Below are 26,133 nucleotides of genomic sequence, written 5' to 3' on the forward strand. Positions count from 1 at the left end.
AAATACTCCCTTAAATCCACCTCCCTCCTTTCCTCTATCCTCCTACATTACTCCCTCCTTCTCCCTTTCTCTCTAGTGCTCAGAATAGCCCTTGTTCTCCTCCTACCACCCCCACTACTACACTACCCCCCCTCTCCCTCCCTCTAGCAGGAGCTGGTGTGAAGGTTGCCACTACCCCTCCCTCCCTCTAGCAGGAGCTGGTGTGAAGGCTGCCACTACCCCTCCCTCCCTCTAGCAGGAGCTGGTGTGAAGGTTGCCACTACCCCTCCCTCCCTCCCTCTAGCAGGAGCTGTTGTGAAGGTTGCCACTACCCCTCCCTCCCTCCCTCTAGCAGGAGCTGGTGTGAAGGTTGCCACTACCCACCCCCCCCCTCCCTCTAGCAGGAGCTGGTGTGAAGGCTGCCACTACCCCTCCCTCCCTCTAGCAGGAGCTGGTGTGAAGGTTGCCACTACCCCTCCCTCCCTCTAGCAGGAGCTGGTGTGAAGGTTGCCACTACCCCTCCCTCCCTCTAGCAGGAGCTGGTGTGAAGGTTTCCACTACCCCCCTCTCCCTCTAGCAGGAGCTGGTGTGAAGGTTGCCACTACCCCTCCCTCCCTCTAGCAGGAGCTGGTGTGAAGGTTGCCACTACCCCTCCCTCCCTCTAGCAGGAGCTGGTGTGAAGGTTGCTCCCAGTGAGGATGGATGTGATGCTGGAGGGGTCATACAGGCCTTCATCATCTTCGTCAGAGCTCAGAGCCGACGAGTCTAGGGCCTGACGCTGCGCATGCTGCACCTTCCTCCTGAAACACACCACCATCATCACCATCAGCTTCAATGTTATCTTCATCATCTATTGTTCACTATAACAGAGGCTGTAGGTGGGTCTCAGCAAACGTGTGGGAGTAGACAGTTGACTTCTACAGTAGACAGTGTAGTTCCCTGTAGTATCTGTCAGGGAGAGAGCCCTCTGCTGGTCAGATATGGGAACTGACTGGTGTGATATACAGTACATACAGGGATGACTGCTCTGTCTGCTAGATCTGTCTCTGCCTCCCCCTTCACAGCTGACCTGCACATACGTACGTACGTGCGTGCGTGTTCCCACAGCACTGTTGAGTGGGGTTTAATGAGACACCTCTACACAGCTGGGTGAGTGTGACTGTTGAAGTGTGTGTGTGTGTGTGTGTGTTCCCACAGCACTGTTGAGTGGGGTTTAATGAGACACCTTTACACAGCTGGGTGAGTGTGACTGTTGAAGTGTGTGTGTGTGTGTGTGTGTGTTCCCACAGCACTGTTGAGTGGGGTTTAATGAGACACCTTTACACAGCTGGGTGAGTGTGACTGTTGAAGTGTGTGTGTTTGAATCCGACTGCTTTATTCTGTAATGACATGTGTCTGATAGCAGCATCTCTGTTGAGGGATCAGAGAGGAGCTCAGTGATCCATAGAATGATACACACACACACTAGTTTGGCTGTGGGGAGTGAACAGGCTGCCAGTAAATGTCAGCTCACTGAACTCATTACCAATGACAAGAGAGGAACAGAAAGAGGTCTGGAGGGAGTGGAGGAGAACAGAAAGAGGTCTGGAGGGAGTGGAGGAGAACAGAAAGAGGTCTGGAGGGAGTGGAGGAGAACAGAAAGAGGTCTGGAGGGAGTGGAGGAGAACAGAAAGAGGTCTGGAGGGAGTGGAGGAGAACAGAAAGAGGTCTGGAGGGAGTGGAGGAGAACAGAAAGAGGTCTGGAGGGAGTAGAGGAGAACAGAGGAACAGAAAGAGGTCTGGGAGGAGGAGGAGAACAGAGATAATTGGTCTGGAAGGAGTAGAGGAGAACAGAGGAACAGAAAGAGGTCTGGGAGGAGGAGGAGGAGAACAGAGATAATGGGTCTGGAGGAGAGGAGGAGAACAGAGATAATTGGTCTGGAGGAGAGGAGGAGAACAGAGATAATTGGTCTGGAGAGGAAGAGAACTGAGAGGAAGAAGAGACACATCTAGGAGAAAGGAGATACTTAGTAATCTAACATGTGAAACAGGTAGTGTCAGACTTGGAAACACAATAACACACACAGACTTACTTGAGCTCAGTCTCCAGCGCGGTGACTCTGCCCTGCAAGGCCTCCTTTAGTTCCATCTGTTCCTCCATCTCTCTCTGGGCCTTCCTCCTCAATCCCTCCATCCTCTCTACCTCTGTCTCCCCCTCATCCACCTGTCTCTTCAGGGCCTTCACACGCAGAGACAGCTACAACACAGAGGAATCAGTCAGGGTGAGTGAGTGTGTGTGTATATAGTGTGTGAGTGAGTGAGTGTACCTGGTCTCTCTGTTCTGTGTGTTGGTGTCTCTCTTCCTCCAGGGTAAAGTTGAGCTCCTTCAGTTTCTTCTCCAGGCGACGCTGAGACGATAACATGGAGTTCTTCTCCCTAAGACACACACCGACAGACACACTTAAATCTTTAGCACAAACATGAACAAGGTGATTCTGGATACAGATGTGTGACCAGTTCATAATATCATAAGCTTAACTTGTCATTCAATAATGTGAATGTCAATTTAAGGTACACTTCTCTAATTAATAGTAAACCACCATACCAACCATAAAATCAGCTTTTGCGACAAAATATCATATTTTAGACTATGTGGTGCATTGTGGGGTCTGTAGTTCCTGGGGTGTGGTGCATTGTGGGACGTGTAGTGTGCGGTGTACCTATCCTCGCTGTGGAGGCGTTCCTCCAACTCGTGAACTTTACTCTCCAGCTGAGCCACTCCTACAGAGGAGCGAGACTGACCCTCCATATCAGATACTCTGGTCTTCAACTCCTTCATCTGGAGAGAGAGAGATTTAAGCATAATCAATCATCACTCAGACCTGAAGATCATTTCAGTGGAGACACAGACTTAACGTACATGTCTTTCTAGGGCATTCTTGTCCAGCTCCAGGTCCTGTCTGGAGGATCTCTCCTGCATCAGCTCTGAACGCAGCTGCTCCATCTGCACACAGACAGAGACAGAGGATCGCCAGACAGGGTGAGAGAAAGAGGGTGAGCGGAGAAAGAGGGCGAGCAGAGAGAGTTAACAAATACATTATTTTCCTAGCTTGGTCCTGGTTCTTTCAACTGTTAACCAACAGACTGCTGAAAGCTGCTAGACACACATTTATAGTGTGTGTGTGTGTGTGTGTGTGTGTGTGTGTGTGTGTGTGTACCTGGTCTCTGGTCCTGGTGACTCTGTCAGTGAGTAGCTCCACAGATCCCTTCTCCTCCTCCAGCTCCAGCTCCAGTCGTTTCATCTTGTCCTCCGTGCTGCGGAGCTCCCTGCTCTTGTCTGTGAGGCTGCTCCTGCTGTTCTCCAGTTCAGCCTCTAGGTGGTGCAGGCGGTTGGTGAGCAGTTCCTTGTCCAGCTGAACATTGTCTCTCTCCTCAACCACAGAGAGCAGCTCCTTCTTCTGACGGGACGCCTGGCGCACGACACACACACTCTGGATCAGCGGCATTAAAGACGAAACACCTTCACCCCTCAAACTCATCTCTGGACCTCAAAGCCAGTTCCACTGTGTTTTTTTATTGTTCCCCTCTAATGAGGCACTGATTTAGACCTGGGACACCAGGTGAGTGCAATTCATTATCAGGTAGAACAGAAAAGCAGCAGGCTCCGGACCTCGTAGGGTCAGAGTTGAATAACCCTGACCAATACCATCATCTCCTGAAGACACTTTCCTCTGCCGTCTCCACCCTATTTTCCTCCTCCTCTCTCACCTCCTCCCTCCATCCCGCTCACCTCCTCCTCCAGTCTCTTGAGGGAGGTCTGGCTCCTCTCCAGTTCTACCAGTCTGTCGTTGCCCTGCCTCTGGGCCTCCTGTGTCTCCCTGCGAGATCTCTCTCTCTGTTCCTCCACCTGGGCTCTGAGAACCTGCACCTCCTCACCAGACGACTGGGACAGACACTCAAACTACATGGACAGAGAAAGAGGCAGAGTGAGAGCAGGGAGAGAACGAGGAGTAAGAGGACAGAGAGAGAGATTTTTATTTGCACAGTGTACATTTGTAAATACAGCACTTCAATGCAGTACACAGAGCATCAGAAAAACCCATGTAGACACACACTCCTCACCTCCTTATTGAGTTTGTCCAGGGACTGCTCCTGCTGTCTCTTCTGTTCCTCCAGCTGTGTGTTGGTCTGTGTGAGCTGGTCCCTCTCCTTCTCCCTGTCCTCCAGACGCAGGCTGAGCTGCAGGTGGTCCTGGCCCAGCCGAGAGGCTCCTCTCCTGGCCTCGTCAAGCTCCTGCCTCAGCCCCCTCAACTCCGCCTGGAGGGACAGCTCTGCCTCCGAACTCTCTGATGCACTGGAAGCCAGCTGAGCCTGGACACACACACACACAAATACATACTGTGAAACACAACACACCCACTAACAAAGAGTTGTGAGAAAGAGGTAGTGTAATGTGTGTGTGTGTAGCAGTGTGTATGTCTCACCTCCAGGCGTGAGAGTTTCTCTCGGAGGCGTGTGTTAGCTGCCTCCTGCTCCTGCTGTGAGTCTCTGAGAGCGTTTAGTTCTGTCTGGGTTCTGGCCAGCCGCTCTGTGTTTGACTGCAGCTCCTGCTCAGTGCTGGCGAGTTTCTCTCCCAGTCTGTCTCTCTCCCCACGAGCATCAGTCAGCTCTGACTGCAGGCCAGACACTACCGACGGGTCAGGGAGCTATGGAGAGAAACAAAGAGAGGTGAGTGGTTGAGAGAAGGATGGAGATTGTGAATATAAGGGAGGAAAAGTGGCCATCTTTCCCATTCACATAGCTGGTACTACACAACACACACCTGTTTGGTTCTCTCCTGGGCCTTGGCCAGATCCTCTTTGGCTCGATTTGATTGGCCCCTCAGCCTGTCCATCTCATACTTGAGCTCCGCCTCCTGCTCCTGGTTGGCCTTCTTCAGGGAGATTACCTCCATGACCTTTTTATCGAGCTCCGCCCTTTTCTTCTCTGCCTCTGATTGGGCCTGCTGCAGATCGGCACGCAAACTCTGCAGCTCCTGAAATGACAGTGGAGAACAGTGTCAGTGTGTACCTGGTTGAGTGTGTGTGTTTGTCACTATCAGTGTGTGTGTGTGTACCTGGTTGAGTGTGTGTGTTTGTCAGTATCAGTGTGTGTGTGTGTGTACCTGGTTGAGTGTGTGTGTTTGTCACTATCAGTGTGTGTGTGTGTACCTGGTTGAGTGTGTGTGTATGACTGGGGTCTGGTATCTGCTGTTTCATGGTGTTGACTCTCTCCTGTACTTCGTTCAGTTCTTCCTCGAGCTCCTCTTTCTCCAGACGAGCCTGCAGCATCCTGCAACACACACAACATTTTAACCAATACAAGATCCATTTCAAAATCTAGAAATCAAGTCACAGATCAGCACTGATCAGACATCGTTTAGTTTGATCACAGAAGCTACAGTTAAATCGCCAATGCTGATATCAGTCCCTCAAAGTTTATCAAATGTTAGGTCATTCTATGGTATCACAATTTCTTCAGTCAGTCAAATAGAGAAACACAGAAGCTGGTTTAACTAGAATGTCAGCTACACGGCCATAAACCATGGCCATAAACCATGGCTATTAAAACCCTCTAGAGTCTAAGCCGGGAGGGGGGGGGTTCTAAAATATGGAATTGTTTTAAGATGGTCATACCACGGCTACTAACATGCATGCAGCCCATGCAAAAAAACACCTCTTAAAACAGAGACATTTTGATGGGATTTTTTTATATGTTAATTACATTTCCGCGGTGGCGCGGAAATTGTAGGCTAAGGGTTAGCACGGGCTACTAGCACGGGCTACTAGCACGGGCTACTAGCACGGGCTACTAGCACGGCTATAACCTATATACAGCATAGACAGCATATATATAGGCTCCCTCACGGTGGGTCAGGGGTGATGGACGGGTCTCTAGTCAATAAGACACAATGAGAAGAGGAGACATTAACGGTACAGAATGAGAGAACTGAGAGGACAGAGGATAGAAATGGGACATGGGGATGGTTACATAGATCTATACATGGATGAAAAACAGGAAGAGATGTGCAAGACTTAAGTGACGTGTGTGTGTACGTGTACAGTACCAGTCAAACTTCCTTTGTTACTGTTATTTTTTACTTATCTATTTTACTTAACTCTTATTTTTCTCAAATCTACATTGTTGGTTGCTTGTAAGTAAGCATTTCACGGTAAGGTTGTATTCTCTGTACGTGCGTGTACTCACTCCTGTTTGGTGGTCCGTAGTTCATCTCTAGTACTGTGGAACTGCGTCATCCAGTGGCCACTCTCGTCCCTGCAGTCTTCCAGCTGCTGCTGTAGAGTACGCACCGATGCATTCACACGCAACCGCTCTGACTCAATACCCGCCTGAGACTGGGGGGAGAAGAAGAGAGAGGGAGGGTGGATATGAGAGGTAGGGAGAGAGAGGGAGGGGAGAAGAAGAGAGAGGGAGGGTGGATATGAGAGGTAGGGAGAGAGAGGTAGGGGGGAGAAGAAGAGAGAGGGAGGGTGGATATGAGAGGTAGGGAGAGAGAGGTAGGGGGGAGAAGAAGAGAGAGGGAGGGTGGATATGAGAGGTAGGGAGAGAGACGTAGGGGGGAGAAGAAGAGAGAGGGAGGGTGGATATGAGAGGTAGGGAGAGAGAGGTAGGGGGGAGAAGAAGAGAGAGGGAGGGTGGATATGAGAGTGTAGGGAGAGAGAGGTAGGGGAGAGAAGAGATAGGGAGGGTGGATATGAGAGAGTGTAGGGAGAGAGAGGTAGGGGTGGAAGAGAAGAGATAGGGAGGGTGGATATGAGAGAGTGTAGGGAGAGAGAGGTAGGGGGGGAGAGAAGAGAGAGGGAGGGTGGATATGAGAGTGTAGGGAGAGAGAGGTAGGGGGGAGAAGAGATAGGGAGGGTGGATATGAGAGTGTAGGGAGAGAGAGGTAGGGGGGAGAAGAGATAGGGAGGGTGGATATGAGAGAGTGTAGGGAGAGAGAGGTAGGGGAGAGAAGAGAGAGGGAGGGTGGATATGAGAGTGTAGGGAGAGAGAGGTAGGGGGGAGAGAAGAGAGAGGGAGGGTGGATATATGACAGAGTGAGTAAGACGTGTCACATTAAGAATGTGAGATCAGCTGATGTAATGCTTGTGGCTTTGTCTGTGCAGTCAGATGTAACGGTGTAATCACTTGTTCCTGCTATAATGCACCGGTGTGAAGCAAGTCCAGTGGGTCTCAATCACTTCACGCTCTGCTGCTCCCTCAGTGCACGCGTGTGTGTGGGAAAGAGCTCTCAAGTAAGAATTTGACTGTACCGTTTTCCACCGGTTGTATCCTGTGGCCGTGGTGAATAAACGTTGAAACTTGTACCTGTGAGACCTGCTCCATGGTACTCCTCAGTCTCTCCATGTCAGTGCTGTACTGTTCTCGAAGTGTCTCGATCTCTTTGTCGTGCGTGGCCACCTCGTCCTTCAGAGCTCCCTTCAGAGCCGTCAGCTCCCTCTCTCTCTGTCTCAGAGAATCCTCCAGCTTCTGCTTCAACATGGACACCTCCAACAGAGACGCTTGACACATCACCAGGTCCTGTAGACACACAATACACACATAACACATTCCTACCGGACAATTACAAAGAGTGCACAACAAAGATCTTGTGTCTCAAGACCACCCAAATGTGTGTTGTGTTACCGTCTTGTTGCCGTTCTCTGTCCTCAGGTCCTCCTGTAGCTCAACCAGTCGGTCCTCCATCTCTCTGACTCTGGACTCAGCACTCTCTCTCTCCATACGCAACTGACTCAGCCTGACAGAGACCGTGATTTATTCATTTAACCTTTATTTCTACAGGTTATTCTCATTGAGATAAAATCTATTTTACAAGAGATCTGATGCTCTTTATCTCAACACTAACAAAAAAACTTTCAATAAGCCATCATTATAACCAGCAGGGACCTTTAGTTTTGATCCAGCGGCCTGAAGTCACTTTCAACCTGCCTGGTTCCTCTCAAGGTTTCTTTCTACTCAGGTCATTTGTCCTGCTCACTGTTACTCACTCAGCATGTGTCTGATGTAGTTCAGTCTTCTTCCTGTCCACAGTCTCCTGGAGCTGCATGTTCTCATCCAGACATGACTCCAGCTCTGCCTTTAACACAGGGTCAGAGCTGCCCACAGAGCCCTATGCACACACACACACACATAGTACTGTAGGCTACATGACCACCACAACATCAGACAACGACAGACAGTGGCGAGGTGACAGAGTGGTAGTATTTAATTACACCGTTAAAAATATTTTGGAGAACAGGCATGATTCTCTATTTAAACATGCTGTGTGTTTGTGTCTGTGTGTTCTTCAGAATAGTGTCAGACAGGCGTGTTTCCTCAGTAGAATTCACATACATGATTAAGTGATTATAGGGTGTTAGAGTTAAATACCAGCCCAACTCCCTTAAGCCAACACATAATGACTCATTATCAGATAGAATACTGTGTGTCCACCTCTAACCCAACAGGTTTAAACTGGTTTAAATCATCTGTGGTCCATTTACATGGCTTTTAGGGCATTCAGATTAGACTGCCACTAAAAACCACAACAGCAGCTCCTCTCAGAAAACACACACACGGTGGGCTCAGCTGGTATGTGTACGGTTGAAACAGCTCACCGTGAGAGCTCCCTAGGTGCAAAACAAACACCATCGCTCCACTCTTTCCATCACGCCCCAAATGATCACTCCTTCCTCTTTTTCTCCTACTCTCCACTCACCCTCCTCTCCTCCTGTAGAGAGGTCTGTAGCTCCATCATCTTCCCCTCCAGATCCCTCTTTTCTCTCCTCCACTCCTCACCAGAGCTCTCACTGGGCTGAGGGGGAGAGTGACTTTAGTGGATACCCCATAGAATGACAGCTAGCACCACCAATGACAAACTGAAATAAGAGGATGAGCAGTACTACAGAGGTGTATAGAGATGTATATTAGAGTACTACAGATATGTATATTAGAGTACCGCGGAGGTGTATAGAGATGTATATTAGAGTACTACGGAGGTGTATATTAGACTACTACGGAGGTGTATAGAGATGTATATTAGACTACTACGGAGGTGTATAGAGATGTATATTAGACTACTACGGAGGTGTATAGAGATGTATATTAGACTACTACGGAGGTGTATAGAGATGTATATTAGACTACTACGGAGGTGTATAATAGAGTACTACTGAATTGTATATTAGATTACTACAGAAGTGTATAGAGATGTATATTAGAGTACTACTGAGGTGTATAATAGAGTACTACTGAATTGTATATTAGAGTACTACTGAGGTGTATAGAGATGTATAATAGAGTACCGCGGAGGTGTATAGAGATGTATATTAGAGTACCGCGGAGGTGTATATTAGAGTACCACGGAGGTGTATAGAGATGTATATTAGAGTACCGCGGAGGTGTATAGATATGTACAGTACCAGTCAAATGTTTGGACACACCTGCTCATTCAAGGGTTTCTTTATATTTACTATTTTCTACATTGTAGAATAATAGTGAAGATATCAAAACTATGAAATAACACATATGGAATCATGTAGTAACCTAAAATAGTATTAAACAAATCAAAATATATTTTATATTTCAGATTCTTCGAAGTAGCCACCCTTTGCCTTGATGACAGCTTTGCACACTCTTGACATTCTCTCAACCAGTCTTGAAGGAGTTCCCACATATGCTGAGCACTTGTTGGCTGCTTTTTCTTCAGTCTGCAGTCCAACATCCCAAACCATCGCAATTGGGTTGAGGTCAGGTGATTGTGGAGGCCAGGTCATCTGATACAACACTAATCATTCTCCTTCTTGGTCAAATAGCCCTTACACAGCCTGGAGGTGTGTTGGGTCATTGTCCTGTTGAAAAACAAATGTAAGTGGGACTAAGCGCAAACCAGATGTGATGGCGTATCGCTGCAGAACTCTGGTAGCCATTCTGGTTAAGTGTGCCTTGAATTCTAAATAAATCACCGACAATGTCACGAGCAAAGCACCCCACCACCTCCTCCATGCTTCACGGTGGGAACCACATATGCGGAGATCGGTTCACCTACTCTGCGTCTCTCAAAGACACGGCAGTTGGAACCAAAAGGACAGATTTCCTAATGTCCATTGCTCGTGTTTCTCGGCCAAGCAAATCTCTTCTTCTTATTGGTGTCCTTTAGTAGTGGATTCTTTGCAGCAATTCAACCATGAAGGCCTGACCCACGCAGTCTCTTCTGAACAGTTGATGTTGAGATGTGTATGTGCTTGAACTCTGTGAATCATTTATTTGGGCTGCAATTTCTGAGGCTGGTAGCTCTAATGAACTTATCCTCTGCAACAGAGGTAACTCTGGGTCTTCCTTTCCTGTGGCGGTCCTCATTAGAGCCAGTTTCACCATAGCGCTTGGTGGTTTCTGCGACTGAACTTGAAGAAACGTTCAAAGTTCTTGAAATTGTTCGTATTGACTGACCTTCATGTCTAAAAGAAATGATGGACTGTCATTTCTCCTTGCTTATTTGAGCTGTTCTTGTCATAATATGAACTTGGTCTTTTACCAAATAGGGCTCTCTCTGTATACCAACCCTACCTTGTCACAGCACAACTGATTGGCTCAAAACACATTAAGGAAAGAAATTCCACAAATTACATTTTAACAAGGCACACCTGTTATTGAAATGCATTCCAGGTGACTACCTCATGAAGCTGGTTGAGAGAATGCCAAGAGTATGCAAAGCTGTCATAGGCAAAGGGTGGCTACTTTGAAGAATCTCAAATATATTTTGATGTTTAACACTTTTTTGGTTACTACATGATTCCATGTGCTATTTCATAGTTTTGATGCCTTCACTATTATTCTACAATGTATAAAATAGTAAAAAATAAAGAATAACCTTGGAATGAGTAGGTGTGTCCAACATTTTGACTGGTACTGTATATTAGAATACTACTGAGGTGTATAAAAGGTGTATAAAGATTTGTATTAGAGTACTACTGAGGCGTATAGAGATGTGTATTAGAGTACTACCGAGGCGTATAGAGATGTGTATTAGAGTACTACCGAGGCATATAGAGATGTGTATTAGAGTACTACCGAGGCATATAGAGATGTGTATTAGAGTACTACCGAGGCATATAGAGATGTGTATTAGAGTACTACCGAGGCATATAGAGATGTGTATTAGAGTACTACCGAGGCGTATAGAGATGTGTATTAGAGTACTACCGAGGCGTATAAAGATGTGTATTAGAGTACTACCGAGGCGTATAAAGATGTGTATTAGAGTACTACCGAGGCGTATAAAGATGTGTATTAGAGTACTACCGAGGCGTATAAAGATGTGTATTAGAGTACTACTGAGGCGTATAAAGATGTGTATTAGAGTACTACTGGGGTGTATAGAGGTGTATTAGAGTACTAATGAGGTGTATAAAGATGTGTATTAGAGTACTATTGAGGTGTATAGAGATGTACAGAGAACTCCAAAAGTATTGGGACAGTAACACATTGTTTTATTTTTTGCTCTGTACTTTGTATTTGTAATGATACAATGACTCCGAGGTCAAAGTGCAGACTGTCAGCTTTGATTGGAGGGTATTTTCATCGATATCAGGCGAACCGTTTCGAAATTACAGCACTTTTTGTAGATAGCCCATTTTAGGGGACCAGAAGTATTGGGACAAATTCACTTATGTGTATTAAAAAGTAGTAAAACATTTAGTATTTGGTCCCATATTCCTGGCAAACAATGCTTACATCAAGCTTGGGACCACAAACTTGTTGGACGCATTTGCTGTTTGTTTTGGTAACGTTTGATCATTTTTTGCGCAATTGAAATGAATGGTAAATAATGCAGTGTCATTTTGGAGTTACTTTTATTGTAAACAAGAATATAATATGTTTCTAAACACTTCTACATCAATAATGTGTATACTACCATGATTATGGATAATCCTGAATAATGATGAGTGAGAAAGTTAGAGGCATAAATATCTTACCCCGCAAAAAATGCTAACCCCCCTTGTTATTGCAATGGTAAGAGGTTAGCAGGGGGGGTATGATATGTGCGTCTAACTTTCTCACTCATCATTATGGGGCGGCAGGTAGCCTAGTGGTTAGAGCGTCGTTCTGTCCCTGAACAAGGCAGTTAACCCACTGTTCCTAGGCTGTCATTGAAAATAAGAATGTGTTCTTAATTGACTTGCCTAGTTAAATAAAGGTGAAATAAAAAAGTATGAAATATTCATTCAGGACTATGCATCCACATGAATGTAGAAGAGTTTAGAAACATTCTATTCCTATCTGTACATCCAAAACAACCAAAAAGTGTGACACTGTCCCAATACTTTGAGCTCACTGTATATAAGAGTACCTTGAGGTGTATAGAGATGTATATTAGAGTACTACTAAGGTGTATAGTGCATTCGGAAAGGATTCAGACCCCTTGACTTTTTCCACATTTTGTTACGTTACAGCTTTATTCTGGCATGAATTAAATTGTTGTTTTCCATCAATCTACACACAATACCCCATAATTACAAAGCAAAAACAGGTTTAGACATTTTTGCAAATGTATAAAAAAAAATAAAAACTGAAATATCACGTTGACATAAGTATTCAGACCCTTTAACTTCTTTATGATAGGGGGCAGCATTTTCACTTTTGGATGAATTGCGTGCCCATAGTGAACTGCCTCCTACGCTGTCCCAAATGCTAATATATGCATATTATTATTACTATTGGATATAAAACACTCTGAAGTTTCTAAAACTGTTTGAATGATGTCTGTGAGTATAACAGAACTCATATCGCAGGCAAAAACCTGAGAAAAAATCCAAAAAGGAAGTGAGAAATCTCAGACTGGTCAATGTTCAATTCATCGGCGATTCAATTCCCTGTAAGATATGGATCTGTTTGCACTTCCTACGCCTTCCACTAGACGTCAACAGTCTGTAGAACGTGGAATGAAGCCTCTAGTGTGATGTGGGGCCGGATGGGAGGTGTTTCAGTCACTGGTCATAGCAGAATGCCAGTTCCTGGTCATGCGCTTTCCTCATGATATCGCCTTGCGTTCCATAACTTCTACAGACATGAAGGAATGCTCCGGTTGGAACGCTATTGGATATATATGATAACAACATCCTGAAGATTGATTCTAAACTTAGTTTGACCAGTTTATTCGATCTGTTATATAACTTTTTGAAGTTTTCGTCCGAGTTCGCCTGCGTCTGCGCGAGCGTTTGGACATGTGCACTAAACATGCTAGCAAAAGTAGCTACTTAGACATAAGTAATGGACATTATCGAACAAAACAACGATTTATTGTGGAACTAGGATTCCTGGGAGTGCATTCTGATGAAGATGATCAAAGGTAAGGGAATATTTATGATGTAATTTCGTATTTCTGTTGACTCCAACATGGCGGAGAAATTTTGTTATTTTTGAGCGCCGTCTCAGATTATTGCATGTGTGCTTTTTACGTAAGTTTTTTTTATTTTTTTAAAATCTGACACAGCGGTTGCATTAAGAACAAGTGCATCTTTAATTATATGTAAAACATGTATCTTTCATCAAAGTTTATGATGAGTATTTCTGTTATTTGACGTGGCTCTCTGCAATTTCTCCGGATATTTTGGAGGCATTTCTGAACATGGCGCCAATGTAAACCGAGATTTATGGATATAAATATGCACATTATCGAACAAAACATAAATGTATTGTGTAACATGATGTATTATGAGTGTCATCTGATGAAGATCATCAAAGGTTAGTGATTAATTTTATCTCTATTTCTGCTTTTTGTGACTACTATCTTTTGCTGGGAAAATGGCTGTGTTTTTCTGTGGCTATGTACTGAGCTAACATAATTGTTTGGTGTGCTTTCGCCGTAAATCCTTTTTGAAATCAGACATGTTGGCTGGATTCACAACATGTGTAGCTTTAATTTGTAGCTTTACTGTGTAGCTTTAATCATGTGTGATTTCATGAAAGATTGATTTTTATAGTAATATATTTGAATTTGGCACGCTACATTTTTTCTGGCTTTTGGCCAAGTGAGACGCTACCGTCCCACATATCCCAGAGAAGTTAAGCAGTACTTTGTTGAAGCACCGTTGGCAGCGATTACAGCCTCTTCTTCTTGGGTATGTCCCCGAAGGAGGTTTTTTGCCTTTTGGTTGGCTCATGGTAATCTGTTTTTAACTGACTTGCTTAGTTAAATAAAAGGTTAAATAAATAATAAAATAAAAGCTTGACACACCTGTATTTGGAGAGTTTCTCCCATTCTTCTCTGCAGATCCTCTCAAGCGCTGTCAGGTTGGATGGGGAGTGTCGCTGCACAACTATTTTCAGGTCTCTCCAGAGATGTTTGATCGGGTTCAAGTCCAGGCTCTGGCTGGGCCACTCAAGGACATTCAGAGACTTGTCCCGAAGCCACTCCTGCGTTGTCTTGGCTGTGTGCTTAGGGTCGTTGTCCTGTTGGAAGGTGAACTTTTGCCCCAGTCTGAGGTCATGAGCGCTCTGGAGCAGGTTTTCATCAAATATTTATCTGTACTTTGCTCCATTCATCTTTCCCTCAATCCGGACTCTCCCAGTCACTGCCGCTGAAAAACATCCCCACAGAATGATGCTGCCACCACCATGCTTCACCGTAGGGATGGTGCTAGGTTTCCTCCAGACGTGATGCTTGGCATTCAGGCCAAACAGGTTAATCTTGCGTTCATCAGACCAGAGAATCTTGTTTCTCATGGTCAGAGTCTTTAGGTGCCTTTTGGCAAACTCCAAGCGGGCTGTCGTGTGCCTTTTACTGAGGAGCAGCTTCCGTCTGGCCACTCTACCATAAAGGCCTGATTGGTGGAGTGCTACAGAGATGGTTGTCCTTCTGGAAGGTTCTCCCATCTCCACAGAGGAACTCTAGAGCTCAGTCAGTGACCATCTGGTTCTTCGTCACTTCCCTGACCAAGGCCCTTCTCCCCCGATTGCTCAGGTTGGCTGGGCGGCCAGCTCTAGGAAGAGTCTTGGTGGTTCCAAACTTCTTCCATTTAAGAATGATGGAGGCCACTGTGCTCTTGGTGACCTTCAACGCTGCAGACATTTTTTTGTACCCTTCCCCAGATCTGTGCCTCAACACAATCCTGTCTCGGAGCTCTATGGACAATTCCTTCGACCTCATGGCTTGGTTTTTGCTCTGACATGCACTGTCAACTGTGGGACCTTATATAGACAGGTGTGTCCCTTTCCAAATCATGTCCAATCAATTGAATTTACCACAGGTGGACTCCAATCAAAGGGAAAGGGTCTGTATACTTATGTAAAAAAAAAAAAAAGTTTCTAACAAGCCGTTTTTTCTTTGTCATTATGGGGTATTGTGTGTAGATAGCTGAGGAAAATGTTTTATTTAATCCATTTTAGAATAAGGCTGTAACATAACAAAAATGTGGAAAAAGTCAAGGGGTCTGAATACTTTCCGAAGGCACTGTATATTAAAGTACCTTGAGTCCCTGGATCTTCTGGAAGATCACCCTGACTTTGTGTCTGATGACTGAGTCACTCTCACTAGTCCTGAGGGGTGAACCACAACAGGTCAAACACACATGGTCAGAAGGATGTTGATAACTGGCCTAAATAAATGTTGAATGACACAGTAAGATAAATGCTGTACCCTTCTCTGAGGACGCTGTAGATGGTCTGCATGACCTGCTCCTCCTCACTGGTGACCTCTGAACTCTGAAGCAGAAGGTCAGGGGTCACCTTTAGACAAAGCTCCGTGTTAGTATGTTTTTAAACTTTACTGGGAGTATTGATAATGTACTAGCTAGGTATACTAGTTAGTAACCGCTCTCAATTCCCGTCCAGTCTCTTACCAGCGGGTCTGTCCGATTGGCTGACGGCGTCTCCACAGCGACAAATCTCCCCGCCGGAGCCCGCTGATTGGCTGGGTGGGGCGTTGCCTTGCTGAGGGAGCCTTGGCCCCGCCCCAGGCTGCTGTGAGTGGAGGAGGGATGGGAGGAGTAGGGGTTGAGAGAGGGTGAAGGGGAGGAGTAGGGGTTTGGGGTGAGAGATGGTGAGGAGGAGTAGGGGTTGGGGGCGAGGGAAGGGGAGATGGTGTCTCTAGGGTCCTCTGCTACAGGAGAGCGCCCCCTCTGTTGTTCTCTGGTACTGCTGTTGCCGTCAAACCTGCTGATCAGTCTGTTGACGGGGGTCTGGGGGTGGGGCTGTGCTGGGTAAGGTAGGCTCTGGGGGTGGGGCTGTGCTGGGTAAGGTAGGCTCTGGGGGTGGGGCTGTGCTGGGTAAGGAAGGCTCTGGGGGTGGGGCTGTGCTGGGTAAGGAAGGCTCTGGGGGTGGGGCTGTGCCATGGTCAGGGGGGGCGGCTCTGTTTGGGAAGGATGGAGGTCAGGGGCATACTGACTCCCCCCTCCCCTCCCCAGTGACCCGTTGAGCCCGGACTGATACGACCCACACATTATATTCCTCCCCATACCCCCCTCCCCATACCCCCCTCTATCTGTTCTCTCTTCCGCGACCCCAATCCCTCCATCCAGGTTCCCATAGCTACCAGACCTCCCATCCCCTGGTGGTCTCCCAAATCCTCCTCCCCCCTCACTCTCCAGTAATGAACCATGTGACTGTGCCCTGCGTAACACCCCTCCCTGCCCTCCTCCACCCTCTCCCCCTCCCTCCTCTCTGTCTCCCCTGCGGGGCAGACTGCCGTAACCCGGGGGGTAGTGGGTACGGAGCTGCACCCCATACGAATCTCCCTTTGGGCCCCCGTCCTTCATAACCACATAGGGTTGTCCAGCGATGCCCTGGACCCTGACAGCCACCCCGTACTTAGAGGTGGAGGGGGGCTTGGATCTCAGCTGGGTCGAGGGGAGCCCCCCTCCTGAGTCGTTGATGAAGCGGATCTGAACCCCGTAGTCCACGGGGCTCTTACGACCTGGCGGAGTACTCATACTGGGGAGGGAGAGAGCGAGAGGGGACGGGGCGGAGGAGGAGACACAGCGAGAGGGGAGAGAAAGTGGAGAGGGGGAAAGACAATATTAGTACAGCTATTCCAAGTGTTATACTTTAAAGAAGTGAATGTGACAGAAGTAATTTATTGTTTTTTCTCCCAGGAAAGTAGGTCAACTGAATATCTGACTGGTATGAATGTCATGCAGACACACAGAATGAGGGTGGACTGTGTGTGTTTCTATTGGGTGTGCAAGTTACAAAAGGTGTGTGAGAGAACGAGTCTCAATGGAGTTGCTTTAGAATGGACTTTGTTCATAGTGACCTTCATTATTCATTAACCTGGAAACACACAACTACCTCCCACTCTCTGGCTCCCCTTACGTGTACTCTCTCTCTTGACTTCCACTTGGTTTAGTTATTCCTCTTCTTTATCCCTGCCAGGCCAGCCCAACCAGCACAGCAAAGGTGAGACTCTTTCCTCAATCTAGGATTTTTATTAGATCAATCAACTGTAATCACACATGATCCACAGTCCTTGTGAAGGATCCTCCCTCTGTTTCGCTCAGTAAGTCAACTCAGTCTTCCTCTACATGTCCCTTTGTCACCCTGTCTTCATCTGATGTTTTTAACTGTTGACGTCTGACTGTATCATGTCCATGTGTTGAAATGTCTCAGGAGTTCCCGCCTCCCTCTCTATGGTGACCTGTGCCACGTCAGCGCTCATCACTAGGTCATTACTCCGCATGCCTCATTAACATTGTCAGCTCTCATCACCAGGTCATTACACCGCATGCCTCATTAACATGGTCAGCTCTCATCACTAGGTCATTACACTGCATGCCTCATTAACATGGTCAGCTCTCATCACTAGGTCATTACACTGCGTGCCTCATTAACATGGTCAGCTCTCATCACTAGGTCATTACACTGCATGCCTCATTAACATGGTCAGCTCTCATCACTAGGTCATTACACTGCGTGCCTCATTAACATGGTCAGCTCTCATCACTAGGTCATTACACTGCGTGCCTCATTAACATGGTCAGCTCTCATCACTAGGTCATTACACTGTGTGCCTCATTAACATGGTCAGCTCTCATCACTAGGTCATTACACTGTGTGCCTCATTAACATGGTCAGCTCTCATCACTAGGTCATTACACTGCGTGCCTCATTAACATTGTCAGCTCTCATCACTAGGTCATTACACTGCGTGCCTCATTAACATGGTCAGCTCTCATCACCAGGTCATTACACTGCGTGCCTCATTAACATGGTCAGCTCATCACTAGGTCATTACACCGCATGCCTCATTAACATGGTCAGCTGTCATCACTAGGTCATTACACTGCGTGCCTCATTAACATGGTCAGCTGTCATCACTAGGTCATTACACTGCGTGCCTCATTAACATGGTCAGCTGTCATCACTAGGTCATTACACTGCATGCCTCATTAACATGGTCAGCGCTCATCACTAGGTCATTACTCCGCGTGCCTCATTAACATAGTCAGCTGTTATCACTAGGTCATTACACCGCATGCCTCATTAACATGGTCAGCTCTCATCACTAGGTCATTACACTGCATGCCTCATTAACATAGTCAGCTGTTATCACTAGGTCATTACTCATTAGCATGTCTCCTTTGCACTTATAACCAACCAACTACACCACCAGGCACTAACCCAGTTACCACCCTTCTCCACCTTCTCTCCCTCTTTCACAAACAGACAAACGTTCATTCTCCCTACCTCCCTCACTGAAACAGAGAGTACAGTTTCTCTTCTCTTATCAGTGTGTGTCATGGTGGTGATAACACAATGTCAAGCTCTTGTTCCTGTGGATAGGAAGCCCTGCCCCCACACATGCCTGCACTCCTCATACACACTCTGGAATTAACTGTGTACAAGCAGGCACACACGCTCACAGGTGATGAGTGGTGTTGTAAAGAGCGTCAGTGAAGACCTTGGTGCAGTTTATATATGGTGTCCAGTATAAATCAAAGCCCTGGATATCAGGACGAGAGAGGAGAGAGACACACACCCATCCCCTAGTCAGATTGACAGATTAACCTCTTAGTCATTTTGTCATACTCATATAGCATCTGTCTGTACTGTAATGATAGGAGCATAGCCACAGGAAGTAGTTTGGGGGTGGGGATGCTCATATCATTACAGTACAGACAGATGATATATGAGTATGACAAAATGACTAAGAGGTTAATCTGTCAATCTGACTAGGGGATGGGTGTGTGTCGGTGTGTGTTAGGCTTGGCAGGTTTATCGTATAATGTTGTAACCAACAATTAAAGACAGGGGTGTCACCAAGCTGTGTGGTATTCATTAGGTATGTCCTAACTACAGGTCGACCGATTAATCGGAATGGTCGATTAATTAGTGCCGATTTCAAGTTTTCATAACAAATCGGTAATCGGCATTTTTGGACACCGATTATGGCAGATTACATTGCACTCCACGAGGAGACTGCGTGGCAGGCTGACTACCTGTTATGCAAGTGCAGCAAGGAGCCAAGGTAAGGTGCTAGCTAGCATTAAACTTATCTTATAAAAATCAATCTTAACATAATCACTAGTTAAACTAGTAATATCAACCATGTGTAGTTAACTAGCTTGTCCTGCGTTGCATATAATCGATGCGGTGCCTGTTAATTTATCATTGAATCACAGCCTACTTCGCCAAACTTGTGATTTAACAAGCGCATTCACAAAAAAAGCACTGTCGTTGCACCAATGTGTACCTAACCATAAACATCAACGCTTTTCTTAAAATCAATACACAAGTATATATTTTTAAACCTGCATATTTAGTTTTAAAACATGTATGTTAGCAGGCAATATTAACTAGGGAAATTGTGTCACTTCTCTTGCGTTCTGTGCAACAGAGTCAGGGTATATGCAGCAGTTTGGGCCACCTGGCTCGTTGCAAACTGTGTGAAGACCATTTCTTCCTAACAAAGACAGCCAACTTCACCAAACGGGGGATGATTTAACAAAAGCGCATTTGCGGAAAAAGCATAATCGTTGCACAAATGTACCTAATCATAAACATCAATGCCTTTCTTAACATCAATACACAGGAGTATATATATTTTTAAACCTGCATATTTAGTTAAAAGAAATTCATGTTAGCATATTAATATTAATATTAACTAGGGAAATTGTGTCACTTCTCTTGCGTTCATTGCACACAGAGTCAGGGTATGTGCAACAGTTTGGGCCGCCTGGCTCGTTGCAAAATAATTTTCCAGAATTTTACATAATTATGACATAACATTTAAGGTTGTGCAATGTAACAGCAATATTTAGACTTATGGATGCCACCCGTTTGATCAAATACGGAATGTTTCCTTATTTCACTAAAAGAATAAACGTTTTGTTTTCGAAATGACAGTTTTCGGATTTGACCATATTAATGACCTAAGGCTCGTATTTCTGTGTGTTATTATATTATAATTAAGTCTATGATTTGATAGCGCAGTCTGACTGAGCGGTAGTAGGCAGCAGCAGGCTCGTAAGCATTCATTCAAACAGCACTTTCCTGCATTTCCCTGCAGCTCTTCGCAATGCTTCAAGCATTGCGCTGTTTATGACTTCAAGCCTATCAACTCCCGAGATTAGGCTGGCAATACTAAAGTACCTATTAGAACATCCAATAGTCAAAGGTATATGAAATACAAATGGTATAGAGAGAAATAGTTCTATAATAACTACAACCTAAAACTTCTTACCTGGGAATATTGAAGACTCATGTTAAAAGGAACCACCAGCTTTCATATGTTCTCATGTTCTGAGCAAGGAACTTAAACGTTAGCTTTTTTACATGGCACATATTTCACTTTTACTTTCCTCTCCAACACTTTGTTTTTGCATTATTTAAACCAAATTGAACATACAAAATTTATTTTATTGATTTATTATATTAAGTTAAAATAAAAGTGTTGTTTTTGTTCATTCAGTATTGTTGTAATTGTCATTATTACAAATATATATGTATAAAAAAATCAAATTTAAAATATTTTTAACAAAAATATTAAAACATTTGGAACAAAAATGACAATAACCGTGTCCATTTGCATGACAATTAATCATAACCCAAAATGCCATTACAACTCCAGTGTGTGTACAGTTCAGCTCGTCACTTAGCACATACCTCGCCTTAAGACAGACATCTAAAGCATGCCATAGAAAAAGCACCCCGTCACTGTACATTAGTGCAGACGACCGTAACACGCGCACAGTCACACACACACACAGTCACACACACACACACAGTCACACACACACAGTCACACACACACAGTCACACACACACACAGTCACACACACATCCTAATGGCCAAGTGGCAAGTAGTGGTGAAGAGGTCCCAAAGCCAGCTACAAGTCAGGTCTTTCAGACAGAGGACAACAGAAAGCCAGCTACAAGTCAGGTCTTTCAGACAGAGGACAACAGAAAGCCAGCTACAAGTCAGGTCTTTCAGACAGAGGACAACAGAAAGCCAGCTACAAGTCAGGTCTTTCAGACAGAGGACAACAGAAAGCCAGCTACAAGTCAGGTCTTTCAGACAGAGGACAACAGAAAGCCAGCTACAAGTCAGGTCTTTCAGACAGAGGACAACAGAAAGCCAGCTACAAGTCAGGTCTTTCAGACAGAGGACAACAGAAAGCCAGCTACAAGTCAGGTCTTTCAGACAGAGGACAACAGAAAACCAGCTACAAGTCAGGTCTTTCAGACAGAGGACAACAGAAAGCCAGCTACAAGTCAGGTCTTTCAGACAGAGGACAACAGAAAGCCAGCTACAAGTCAGGTCTTTCAGACAGAGGACAACAGAAAGCCAGCTACAAGTCAGGTCTTTCAGACAGAGGACAACAGAAAGCCAGCTACAAGTCAGGTCTTTCAGACAGAGGACAACAGAAAGCCAGCTACAAGTCAGGTCTTTCAGACAGAGGACAACAGAAAGCCTAGGATATTTATTTCAGATATAGGTCAACAGTTACAAAGGATCTTCAACACCAACCCTCCTTTCTGCATGCATAGGCTAATCATCCATAATCAGTTGTAGAGGCTGAGTTTAAAGCAGTGTGTCAATCCCTGGTCCTTGGGAGTATGTTGCTGACCTCCTGACATTGATTTATTCCATTCTACAGTTTCATCTAGGCACTTGGCTACTCTAAGGAGGGAGGAGCATTGCTTGCCTGTCCCTGGTACTGAAACATATTGGGAAACACTGCTTGCTTGTGCGCCTGCGTGTGTGAGACAGAAGCTCAGTCTCAGCAGGGAGAACTGACAGTGAATAGGACCAAACATAACAGGAACACAGGAGTGGACCCCAGCCATTTCCCTCTCCCTCTCTCTCTCATTCCACCTCCCTTTCTCTCCACCTCCCAATCTCTCTCGCTCTCTCCACCTCCCAATCTCTCTCGCTCTCTCCACCTCCCTTTCTCTCTCTCCACCTCCCTTTCTCTCCACCTCCCTTTCTCTCCACCTCCCTTTCTCTCGCTCTCTCCACCTCCCTTTCTCTCGCTCTCTCCACCTCCCTTTCTCTCGCTCTCTCCACCTCCCTTTCTCTCGCTCTCCCCACCTCCCTTTCTCTCGCTCTCCCCATCTTTCTGTGTCAGTGTGTCAAGCCACTTCCAACAGGCCAGTTCAGCTGCTAAGCAGTGAAAGGTAACAGTGGAGAGGAGATGGCCAGGGTAAGGGGAGACAGTCAGGGGACAGAGGGTGAGCCCATCCTATTGTCCAAACGATGTGGAGCAGAAAATGAGGGCAGAAACGCTGGGAACGCAACACTCATCTCCCCCTGGCCCTCTTCAGCTCTCCCTCAGTCTGTCTGTCTGCCTCACTTATATCACTGTTCTGCACCTGACCCTACCTCCATCTCTTTAACCTGTCTATCTCTCTAACCTCTTGCTATCCTTCCCTCCCCCTAACCTCTCTATCCCTCCCTCCCTCTCCATAACCTCTCTATCACTCCCTCCATCCCTCCCATCCTAACCTCTCTATCACTACCACCATCCCTCCCATCCTCTCTATCACTCCCTCCATCTCTCCCATCCCAACCTCTCTATCACTCCATCCATCCCTCCCATCCTAACCTCTCTATCACTCCCTCCATCCCTCCCATCCTAACCTCTCTATCACTCCCTCCATCCCTCCCATCCTAACCTCTCTATCACTACCACCATCTCTCTAAACTCTCTATCCTTCCCTCCCTCCCTCCATCCCACCTCCCTCTATCCATCTTCCTAACCTCTATCCCTCCCTCCCTCACCTCTATCCCTCCCTCCCTCACCTCTATCCCTCCCTCCCTCATCCATCTCTCTAACCCTCCCTCCCTCCATCCATCTCTCTAAACTCTCCAGCCTTCCCTACATCCCCCTAACCTCTCTCTAACCCTCCCCTTGGTTCCAAATCTCTGTCTCTCTCTCTGGAGAGAAGCACATGAGGCAGCTGACCGGACCTGCAACAGAGATTGACTGTGGATACTTGTCTGAGGTTAAGACCAACAGGCTTCTGTTAAGCCAGTGCTTCACACCATGTACTTTAGAGAGAATAGGTAAGGGACGGTGCCCTGCAGCCTAACAACAGACTACAGTGTGACCAGGTGAAGGAGTCCTCACTCAGACTCTAGAGTCCTCAGGTTACTGACTCCCTTAAGGCGTCAGCATACTCCAGTTCAGCTGGCGCCTAGCCGAGACCTTTGCTTGAAAAACAAGGGGGGGGGGGGGAGAGCGGCAATAGTACTGTTTTTCCATTTTAAGACGCCGTAGCCAGTATACACTTCCTCAAAATAGTCTGAATGAATAACTCAAGTAAACTGTCATTAATTTTGACATTTTTGCAGAGGAGATCTTAGAGGAAATAAAAAATAAAATCTACATCTAAGATGTTTGGTGCAGTTGTCATTCATCTCTTGTTGAATAACAACAAAAACTATTGAAGAATCCCTACTGTTGACCAATCACCGACGAAGGGCGTAGACTTTGGCTTGCCTCAAGAAAAAATGTGTGCCCGAACAGCCAAAACGAACAAAAGTCCAAAATGATTTTTTTTAAAGTCCAAATGTCGTCGTAATATATGCACAAACTCTTCCGAACTGTTTCAGCTGGGATGCATGCAGGCGCCTTTAGTGTCTCCTAACCCGCCGGCTCTGCTATCAAATTTAATTATGTCGCACTGAATTGAATTAAGGCCACCTCCATCTCTGGGGAGGGATTGGAGAATTAGGAGAGAGAGTGTGGAAAGGGACCACTGGAGTATGGAGTCATGGCTGTGGCTGTCTTTGATTCATTCAATAGTGAGAGTAGAGAGCATAAAGTCAGTAGGCTAGAAATCTTTGTTCCTACTTAGCCTCCTCTAAGTTTCATCACGATACTGGACTGTATTCTACAACCAAGGCCTTGTCCCTGCATATAGGGCAGTGCTTCAGTGAAAGCACCTGAAAGAGGATGGTCTTACATGTGTGTGACTGTCTCCTTCTGTGGTGACAAATAGATTACATATCATGACTGATGTTGGGCCCTATCAAATCAGGTCTATTTTTTGCCTGATTTCTCCGTTTTGTTTTTCTAGGTTTCTGTTTTTCACAGTTTATTCAGGTTCACTCAAAATCACACTTTAATAGAAAAACAAAAGAAAATATTGTTCAAATATTGTTGAATTCCATTTTAGTGTCTAGATTCTGTGTTCCATCCACAACACGGATTTTATAGGGCCCTACTGATGACTGTCAGTCATGAGTGGCTGGTGGCTGAAATACCAAAGACTTTGCACATTAATGCTGCTGTCATTAGAAAATGTAAACAACACACCAACTTGGGTCCCCAAGACAGTCCTTCAGTTAAGACTGTTTCCTTGGTGATTGGCAATTGATCCCTTCATTACATTCTTGACTTGGACCAGTCCCTTTTCCACTCCTCTCACACTCAAACAGCCATTTCTTCCTCTCTGATTCTAATGGCAATCATTGGCATAACAAAGAAGACGTCAGTGTTGCCAAATAGAACACAAACACCAAATAGAAGCACCTAATACACCCCTCCAGTCACCCACATTCCACACTGTGATGCTCAGTAAACAGCCCCATTAAACACACCTTCTACCTGCACACTTCAGGGTCTCGCTCTAAGAGCATTCAATCTGTAAACAGTCTTATCGCGCTCTGTCACTCTCCCTCTGTCAGTCTCTCTCTCTCTGTGCCTGTGGCAACAGGCATGTCCCTCAGGCTGAGCTCTCTCCCATCTGTCATCAATACACTGCTGTGTTAAATTATACATACTAACAGACAAAATAATGCATAGACATCAAAGTCAAGTTTAAATTCATAACATCATCTTAACAAACATTTAACACTTGCGATCTTGCATCAGATATGAGATAACACCCTTGCCACTTGGTACTTTCTGTAGGCTACATGTCCATGAGTAATCACTGAATGTTGGCCAATAAAATTACAGAGAATGATAGTTTAGATAACTTACGTTGGGTCTCTTTTGAACAGAGTTCGCTGGCTACATTGAATTCTTCAGTGTATGCATCATAGTATCATCTAGCGCAAGTGAAACTTGGGAGAAGAGAGGCAATGAGCCAAGTTGTTGAAGTTGAGCTCCGAGAAAGTCAAATAACTGACATGTAAAAAGAGAATGTGTGACATTGACAGATGGGTACACTGACTGTACACATGGTTTTAAATGAGAATACCACTACGGGAGAGATCTAGACGAGGCAATGCAAAGATACACCTGCTCCGTGGCCTTTGAATTGTGAGTGACGTTACCCAGCACCATTTCGCCATCATTAAAAGTAAACTTAGGGTAAGACACCAACAAGAGAGCAAGTTATCAAAGACGGGGCGAAAAAATGTATTAGCTAGCTATGTGTCTGTAATGCGCCAGCCAACGAGCTAGAGCTTGCAAGCTAACCCTAAGCTACTGTCGTACTAGCTAATTTAGCTGTCTGGGTTAGTTCGCTAGCTAGCTTGCTAACTAGAGCGAACTAAACAACATCCAGAAACATACCTGCTATTTGGTCAAAGTAGTACAATTCATCAATTTATTTTCGACTTTCGAGTCCTCTTCTGTTGTTTTACTTGATGTTCATACAGATCATGTTTAAATCGGACAGAAAATACTTCTGAAAGAGCAGAGCATATCCATAATTCGAGACAGACAGATAAATTCGTTAAATACA

At 45.6% G+C, this 26,133-nt stretch overlaps 1 protein-coding gene across 3 annotated transcripts; it reads right to left on the bottom strand.

The window, feature by feature from the left end:
* Window positions 1-422: 422 nt before the first annotated feature.
* LOC139572763 (cingulin-like) lies at window positions 423-26,131 on the bottom strand. Of its 3 annotated transcripts, none has more exons than XM_071395520.1 (20): window positions 25,962-26,131; window positions 15,837-16,926; window positions 15,635-15,699; window positions 15,465-15,534; window positions 8,717-8,812; window positions 8,007-8,128; window positions 7,645-7,756; window positions 7,327-7,539; window positions 6,205-6,353; window positions 5,169-5,289; window positions 4,781-4,993; window positions 4,443-4,664; window positions 4,081-4,329; window positions 3,749-3,919; window positions 3,177-3,428; window positions 2,879-2,962; window positions 2,679-2,797; window positions 2,286-2,394; window positions 2,052-2,215; window positions 423-779 (listed from the first exon to the last, which is right to left on the bottom strand). In XM_071395520.1, exons 2-20 carry the CDS (start codon window positions 16,923-16,925, stop codon window positions 641-643), a joined length of 3,759 nt encoding a protein of 1,252 aa, XP_071251621.1. In that variant the 5' UTR covers window position 16,926; window positions 25,962-26,131; the 3' UTR covers window positions 423-640. The 3 variants fall into 3 exon arrangements, with proteins under 3 accessions (XP_071251621.1, XP_071251618.1, XP_071251619.1); XM_071395517.1 differs by having other exon boundaries at window positions 15,635-15,723; XM_071395518.1 differs by lacking the exon at window positions 25,962-26,131 and adding an exon at window positions 18,679-18,962 and having other exon boundaries at window positions 15,635-15,723.
* Between the last annotated feature and the right edge of the window lie 2 nt (window positions 26,132-26,133).

Source organism: Salvelinus alpinus, chromosome 4 (genome assembly GCF_045679555.1).
Source record: "Salvelinus alpinus chromosome 4, SLU_Salpinus.1, whole genome shotgun sequence".
In the NCBI taxonomy this organism is placed as follows: domain Eukaryota; kingdom Metazoa; phylum Chordata; class Actinopteri; order Salmoniformes; family Salmonidae; genus Salvelinus; species Salvelinus alpinus.